Genomic DNA, 8,732 nt, shown 5'->3' with positions numbered 1-8,732 from the left:
ATTAGTGGTATGTCTGTTGCTAACATTTTCATAGACGTCATTGTAGAAAGTTTTAATTTTTATATTTTTGAAAGGTTTGAATTAATAGGAACTTGGGTTAATAGCTGAAGGGTGAAAATAATAATTGTCTATAAGATTAAAAGCAACAGGCAATAAAATTTCACAAAGCAATAAAAAGTAAGCAGTATAATTTTACATAGAGAAGAACGTGTTCTTACGTAGTAACCTTATAAAAAACAATGCCAAAAAGGCCAATCAAGGGAAGTGTTTTCAATTTCTAGTGACGTTGTATTAAATCTCTTACCTTCCAGTTTTGGTGATGATCATTTCTGTGCCCAGTTCGCTGAATTTCTCCCACAAATCTTTGCTCTCCAGAACACATTCTGGTTTCCCATCCGGACTCGAACCCCCGCAGGAGGCAGCAACGGATACATTTGTATCACTACTTTTCCGCTCACTGCAATCCAAAGTTGTGGGTGGAAAACATTTTTGGTTCTCTGGGGTTTCAATTTTTGAAGGAAGTTTAGGAATGGAAATGTTTTCAAGTTGTTGGGAAAATTTTTTGGATCGCACTGCAGCGTTGCTAGAGGGAATCTTTCGTTTTAGTTGAGTTTGAAGTTGATTGTTTTGTGGATTTTCCTCTGTGAAGACTTGGTGATCGAACTGGCGTTGATTTAGTGGCTGTTGGGTTGCATAGGGCAAGAAATTGTGAAGAAGGCTGTGACTATGACTCTGTTGAGAGTTGAACAAGTTCGTATCAAAAGGGGGTATCTTGGCGGGTATTGTTAGGGGTGTATGACTCACAACATCCGTGGTAGAACTGGAATCTGAAAACTCTTCTGGGCAAGCTAAATAACAACACCATTTGAACATGAAATATTATTAATTTTCCGTCCCTTGTAAAAACCCGGGTCGAGAAATTTTCCAAAAATTATGTAAGAAATGCGCTGAAAAGCGCTTATTTTTCAAAAAATTCGGCGCAAAAAAACCTTACATAATAATGCGCTGAAATGAAACTCAAGTTACGAGCCTTAATGTTTTTAAAATGAAGCTTTCGTTACCATTTAATTAAAAGCTGTGTGCAGGATGTAATGAAGGCATGAAATCAAGATTTTTAACAAGAAGGATTCTTTGTAACTCGATTATATCTCAGCCCGAATGATTTAATCAAGCATTCACCATAGCTGTCGGTCTTTTGAAATTTTTAAAACCAAAACTCAGCAAGATGTATTTGGAGTCCAATTCATTGAAAGTATCTTAAAAACTTAATCAGTTAACTTTTTATTTGAATTGATGTTTGACTTCGCTCGAATACGGACAGAATTGACAACGATTAATATATTTCATTAAATACCTGTTGTTTTTGTAGGATTGAAACTCGCCATTTGACCTAATTGTTGGCGTCGCTCTTTTATGCTTCATGTTTCCATTCAGCGTTTTTAGTATATATTTAACAATTAATGATTGCGTAGTTTAAATAAATTTAATCTTGGTTTTTGTCAACATCCATAAAAAATTAAATCAATCCTTCAAGGTCCGATGATAACAATAGATAAACACAACTTTACTGCGCAACGCCAATTTTCCACTTTTCTGCATTAAACACGTAGAGGTTAAACTGAATTCTTCTATTTGGATATTTTTAGCTCCCTGCTGATGGATGAGGACAAAAACTAGTAAAATTAACTGAAGTCACCACTCAAAGGAAGGGCTCCCCTCTCATAAAGTGAGTCCGATATCACTTGAGGTTAGTCGTTATTTAGTGAAATACTAATAGCTACGGTAACACAAAAAATGATAGGCAATGATTACTAGTGTCTATATAATCATAACAACTCAGAATGTCTGTCGTGATCTGTGACACTAGAGAACAGAATTCAGTTCCCAGTGATTCTGAAATTTTTTATTGTGTAGAGATCTGACAAATTTCTTACAAAATTGTCTTACAAGATCTTACACGATAAAAATTCCAGAACCACTGGGGGTATGTTGGATTTTGCAATTTGACTTTCGATCTGAAAATAAACAAATGTTTATAAATACGAAGATTCGTAAAAAGAATGTAAGTTGACTACAATTAGTTGGATACCAGATTTTGTGTCAATCGGGGCCATGATTCAATAGAACTTCTTTCATGTACTTTTTGGTCAACAAAGACTGGCAAAAAATATTATACGAGCCAGTTTGAGATATGAGAACAGTTACTGTATTCAATCAAAACATATCCGTATTCTCACCTTTTGATGAGAGCAGACTTGAGATGGAGAACAATTTTGCATTGGGAGAAAGTTGTGAAGCAATTCTCCTTTCATTTCCTGTTTCCTCTATCCCCACTTCATCTAATGAAGGTTTATGATGGTCCTGTTCAAACACAGAGTCACCCCCCACACATTCCATCCAATCTTCCTCCTCCTCCTCCCTTTCCACTTCTTCCGCCGCTTCTTCCGCCGCCTCTTCCGCCTCGGAGAGTTCCCGTTCCGTCCTGTCACTATGCTCGTGTTCCATCTATTGTTGTTTTTGTTGTTACAGTTGCTTTTTATTGAGACGGAAGTTGAAAGTTTTCAAATTATTCTAAGCTCGAATTGTTCAATGTGCCAATTTGAATAGAGAACTGTTGGAACTGTTGTTTTATTGGAGCATTTATGAATGGTTGAAAGCTGTTCTATTTGAACTTGTCCGTAATGGAAGATGTGTTTTGCTTGCTTTGCAACGATTGGCTCCTTGATTGCTGGGAAATGAGGAAAGAATACTACACTCTATTCATGAATAGGAGCCTCAAAACTGCAAGTGTGTTCCTATTTGTGGAGATATGAGCCAATCAGAGGTGAGATTGAGCACAGCTTAACCAGGTAGTCAGAGCACGTATGCAGGTATGAAAGAGAGAATTTTACAGAGATAGGGGGGATAAAAAGAGAGAAAGAGAGAGGGAAGAAGTTGTCAAAGTGGGCAGTTGATATTGGACAGGGTTTATTTGGGAAAAGTTGAAGGAAAAAGGGATTTGCGAAAGGGGATCTATTGCGCAATGCGGGGGATTAGAGCGCAGCCTAACGAGCTTTTGACAAGTAGCGAATCAAGTTTCTTCAGATTACAAAACTACTCGACTAAGTCGCGGATAAGAATGCTTGAAAATTGAAATTTTATGAAAAATTTGACTAACTTAATGAAATATTTGCCAGTTGGGTAACACTGTGGTGTGATGGAATTAAATTAGGAATTATCCGATCAGTAGACAGAAGCACATCTATCTAACCTCTGGCCAGTATCTTCCCCTTAAAATGCTCAAATACTAAGGAATAAATTAGACTCCTGGAAGGTGACCAAATAGTCTTCCACAGATAAAATATGTTTCAATCAGATGAGGACGCAATGTATCAAATCAGATGAATTGATCGATGTTAAGATAATATTTATATTGTTTAATAATTCATCGCCACTTCTGTCTATAAATCAGCATTGATTATTTCAATTAGTCAATTACAATATAATCTACGGCGATAATTTTTGCAAGTAAATCCAAATTTTATGCAAAATTAACTAAGATTGGAAAACAAAAACAAATGAAAAAAAGCAAACAGGGCAATCTGATAATTATTTTTAAATGTTTTGTGTTAGAACTTGTTAATGCTGTTAATTTTGGCGAGTTCGATTACCTTTTCGACGCCGACCGAGTGTGAAAAAGTGATGGTGAGTTTAATGTGTGAATAGAGGGAACAGAAGGAGAGAGAATAGACGGAGGTGGGGTAGGGTGGCGGTGTTTGTGGCGGCAGCCGGTTATTATTTGTGACTTTAGAGATGAAGAAACAAGTGCAGACAATTTGGCGCCTCCGAGATCGGATAAAAAGCTAAGCTTTGTCAGGTTGTGATCAGCACACAACAACAACAACAAAAACAACAACAACAACAACAACAACAACACAATCCACAGCTATACTGCCTTTTGGCTCACACATTATACAGTCCCTCTATGAGAGAAAAAAGACACCGAGAATGAGAACGAGAAATGTATTTAGTACGACCTCCTTTCAATATTATCCCCCCCCCCCCATCCCCCAGATCATACTTTGAGGGGTAAAAAAAAGGAGAGAAAAATTTAAAATATGGACGCTAGAAGTGTCAGTCGTAGCGCCGCCACTGCTCCCTGTTTAATCTGAACTAAAGAGGGAACAGAAACAAGAGTGGGAGATCAGCTGTGAACTAGAAATTTAGGACAAGCAACAGCCACAACTGAACGAGAATGGGGGGGGGGATTGCCAAAAAATTAACAATCCGCATATCTGTGGTGAAAAGGATGTCACTATCGAACGCAGTCAGCCATGAAATAATGTGAGATGAAACTTACGTTGCATTTGAGAAAAAGCTCACAAACTTTTCAACCAATGACATCTCAACAAAAATCACCATACTGTCTCCATTTGCTAACGTCGCGACCTAAACCTCAGTTCGCGCATACTTTTTAATTGTTCCGATTCAATGCAGCATGGGATATTTTTGAAAGTTAGTTTTTTTTAAAAACCCCTCACACTTCATCGATTTTTAAATTTTACCGCCAACACGCTTTCAATTTGTTTTCTTACAAGTATCACAAAACACAATGACCAGCAAAGTGACAGTTCTTTCAAGCATAGTTCCCAAAGATTAGTTTGATCCAGTTATTTGAAAAAGGGAGCCTACTGATTACAGTTGAAATTAATTCGAAATAATTGGTGACTTTTAATTTCAGGTTTCTCAGTAAAAACTTAAGAATTTTAAATTTTTGTCACGACAGAAATTCTATAGCGAATTTAAAAAATCCATCGAGACATAGACTAAAGAAAAGGAGCCAAATGGCAAATTTTGGCCAATTTTGTCAATTTTTGACATTTTTGGTGGGAATGGTTTGTGTTTGGACGTTAGTTGGGAAATAGCAGTGCTGTTTTGTTGTTTGTTATGTTGTCAACAGCACAGGTGACCCTCTCATTAAAAAATGAAAAAAAAAATGATTAAAAAACATCAAACATATTGGAGTATTAAAATAGCATGAAATGCATTTTGCGCCGGTTTTCAGGTCTCAAAGACGATTTTTTCTTGACCTCAATTTACCTGCTGAAACTCACCATCGAAAAATACATTGAGTTGATACTCAATTATGTAGCTTTAGACAAATATCAGTTGTTTTCCTATTAGGAGTTCAAAAGACCAAAACGCCTGCATTTTCAGTGAGCTGATGACCAGTAGCTGCTTTGAACGTCTTTATCATTTGTTCCAAGGTTTTATACCATTCGGCAATTTTTGGGACTGAGAACCCTTTGTATGGTTTTGAGACAGCCCCAGATAGTATACTTCTAAGATGGATTTTGTTACCTTCAGAGGATTTCCTTATGATTCGAGTGCTATTAACCTGGTTGATTCTGGACGGGAACAAAAACTCACTCAAAGCTATTCGCTAATCATCCCCGACTGATTTATTCACTGAAAAACTTTAAAAGTGGTCAAGATAATTTCCGGAAATGTGCTAATGGAAGATGACGAAACTAAATGTATGGTGAACTTATTGATGATTTCTGAACGCTGCGCTATTGTCAGCAACTTTTGCTAATTCCAAGTGATAGAACTATGAACTGACTTGATCTTTTTTCGAATCAGTTAGGCTCTGTGTTGGAGATTTATCGTTGGAATATTGTAAACTTCAAACAGTTTGTTAGTAAATAATTTTTTACAAATTTTCTGAACGGTAAATCAAGTTTTGATTTTCTAACAAAATCACCAATTTTTGTTTGACCAACTAATTTCTCCAACGAAAAAGTGCTTAATTATGAAAGATATGAGATCTATTTTTTGATCACTTTGTTTGGAGCAATCCGGTCGCACGTTTGATGCGTGAGTTGAATGTCTGTACAAAACTTTTCAAATGAGAGATTTATGAATATGCCCATTTTGATTCCAGATATTTTTATAAACAATTTTTTTAATGAGCGGGTGCTCTTCTCATTGAAAGCAGATTTATTTTCCCTGAAAGTTTGATAAATTTGATTGTTTTTCGATAGAGTGGTTTAGACATAATATTTTGGCAAAGAAACCCAAAGCAGGAATGGTTTCTTCGCCAAAACTTTATGATCTTCATTACAATGGCGAACGACTACAATTCGATATACGGAGTTGCACAGGAAACAAAAAGGGGATAGCAATACAAACACCACAGATTACTCCAGGATTAATTTGATTGGTGATTTTTTTATTTTTATATTAATTACAAAACATTTTTTCATCATATTCATTTCTCACGGGGATGGCTGGAGATGCAATTACGCAATTATGTGCAGCGCGTGTTGTTGTATTTATAGTAGGTTGGGTTGTGGCGTTGTGGTGCGTGTGTAGGCTAGTGCGAGTTTCAAATGTGTGTGTGTGTGTGTGTGTGTGGAGGGAAGTTTTGTGTATGTTCTGGCAATTTTGTGCGCGTGTGTGGGTGCTTTAGTTTCAAAACCTTAAGTCCCACAGGAGTGGTGCTAAGTTCTAAAACCTGACTGTCGTGTTTCACATCTTTTCACATCCATTTGAGGCAAAAACTCAACAAAAGTTTTATTTATTAGACCTTAATATTCAAGTTCCCCGTGTAGCGTGGAAATTTCGATTCTTGAAAAAACTGTTTCCGACATTTTGCATTCACAAAACATGTTTCACTACTTTTCACATCCATTTGAGAAAAAAAAATAAACAAAACTTTCTTAGACTCTTGTTTTCGAAAAATATCAGTTTTCTGTTCAAAAAATATAATTTCTCCCTTTTTGAGGTACCACTTTTTTCAAAAATAGCATATTGGCAAAAAAATAGAGCGGAAATTTTAGTCAATCTTCAAAAATTTTCAAGTGCCCCCCCCCCCCCCCCGTTGTAGATTCTCACAAAAAATCCCGTTGCCCCCCATGTTGTGGTTGTATTCAGAATTTTATATTACTTACAGTCGCTCCCCAAAATTTTGCCGTGATTATAATTTTTGAACGGAAGAAAACGGAGATTTGCAAAATTTTTCTGTTGTGAACATTACAAGATAATGGAGTAGTTCTCATTTTTGTAGCAAAATTGCATGACTAATTGTTTAAGATCTATCATCAAACAAGCAGATTTTCAAAATTCATTTTTTAGACTTTGTCTTGTCTAGACTTTGTTTTTTGTTTCAAATAGCGCACTTGCTGTTCAAAACAAGACAATGTTTTCTTAAGAATGAGATATCTGCTTCTTGAAGAATTTCTGTCGCTGAGAACATATATCAAAAGGAAGCTGCCCTGGTTGAGGTGTGCAACCTTCGACCGTTCTAAATCAGACCTGTGCCGTGAACATTTGGGTCGCACACCGATGGCGTGGTGTCGACCCAAAATAGATGTTCTGGGAAATGATTGAGTCGCATGTTAGTGGAAAGTGGTAGCACTACGTTCTGATCAGAGGCCAGCGTGGGAAAGGGTTTTTGGGACACAATATTACGACATTCAATTTGTTGTTCACTCCAACTGTACAACTTTCGAAGTGGGTCTCGACATCCATGTCGTTGTTACTTTTCATTTGACATTAAGTTTTTTTCCCATTTTGAAAAATTTCAAATCATATCAGGCTAAAACCTTAGAAACCGACTAAGATTATAATACTTTCGAAAAAACAATAACGAAATGTGACACTTAAGGCGGTACAAATAATTTCAAAATCTAGAACGTTTAGACTAAGTATATACATACTTAGAATATAGTTAAAACATAGTTTATAAGATGAAATATTTAGTTAATAGGTCGAAAAGCGTTTAAAAATTACACTCGTGCGATCCTCCATGATGATTATTTCTGTAAGTTTCATTGGATCGGATCAATTCACTGAAAATTCTGAATTAATTGAGAACAGCGCAATGGTTCAGGATATAAATAAGAACTTCGAATCAACTTCCGCAGGTTCTCGCAACATTTCTTGAAACGAAAAATTGCAAATTGGGAATCTAGCACGCTATGTATAGCAAAATCTGAAACTGTAGAAACTGGCACAGAGATTTTGCAATTGAAAACTTGCACGAGCGTGTTCTAATGAACGATAGCTCTCACTGAGATGATCAAAGGAGTGTTGAAATCAGTGCTGGGTGACATAAATACTTAAATTCTAACTTTTTTGTTTTTTTATTCTACTTTTCCCCTATACAAAAATAATCACATTTTTGTGCAGAAAAAACAAAAATTTCCACTTTGATTGCTTCAATAACAGTTAAAGCTGTTTTCACTTAGTGTGAACTTTGTTTCAATCATCGTAAGAAATCATCGTAAATTTTGGTAAAAATTATGAAAAATAAATGATCGGAAAAATTTAAAAAAGGGATTAGATCTAGAATCTCACAGTTGATGAATTTTGACAGGACATTTTTTTATTTGTCTCAGAGCTCATAAATCCCCAAAGAAGCGATTACTCCTTAAAATAGCGAAACATATTAGGTGGCCAGTTTAAAATGCAACGTAACATTAAAAAAAGTCCACGAAATTTTAATATTTGGCAAAACTCTGCCCGATTTAATTCAAAAAATTTCTTAAAAAAAATTTAATCTGAACAATGAGGCTCTGTAAATTGCGTTTGCACATGATGTTCCGACCCCGCCCATCCACGTATTGATTTAATAGTCTACAAATAATAGAAGAAGAGATAGAAAAGGTTCAAAAAGTTACATATCTTTCAACAAACAATTCAGTGAAAAAATAATGCTAGATTAGAGAGCCGATAAGACTTGCCATCAA

The 8,732-nt window shown here is 35.9% G+C and overlaps 1 protein-coding gene across 1 annotated transcript in view; it reads right to left on the bottom strand.

Annotated features, from left to right (window-relative positions):
* Positions 1-3,465, bottom strand: part of LOC142335240 (uncharacterized) — a 15,083-nt gene extending 11,618 nt beyond the window's left edge. The window contains exons 1-2 of the mRNA XM_075383655.1: positions 2,238-3,465; positions 305-848 (exon numbers count right to left, since the gene is read on the bottom strand). Of these exons, the coding sequence (XP_075239770.1) occupies positions 305-848; positions 2,238-2,505 (812 nt within the window). The 5' untranslated portion in view covers positions 2,506-3,465. The remainder of the gene's footprint in view (positions 1-304; positions 849-2,237) is intronic.
* Between the last annotated feature and the right edge of the window lie 5,267 nt (positions 3,466-8,732).

The sequence above is a fragment of the Convolutriloba macropyga genome, chromosome 2 (assembly GCF_964194025.1).
Source record: "Convolutriloba macropyga chromosome 2, txConMacr16.3, whole genome shotgun sequence".
NCBI lineage: Eukaryota > Metazoa > Xenacoelomorpha > Acoela > Convolutidae > Convolutriloba > Convolutriloba macropyga.
The sequence above is the reverse complement of the archived record's forward strand: the minus strand, read 5'-3'. Positions and strand labels throughout refer to the sequence as shown.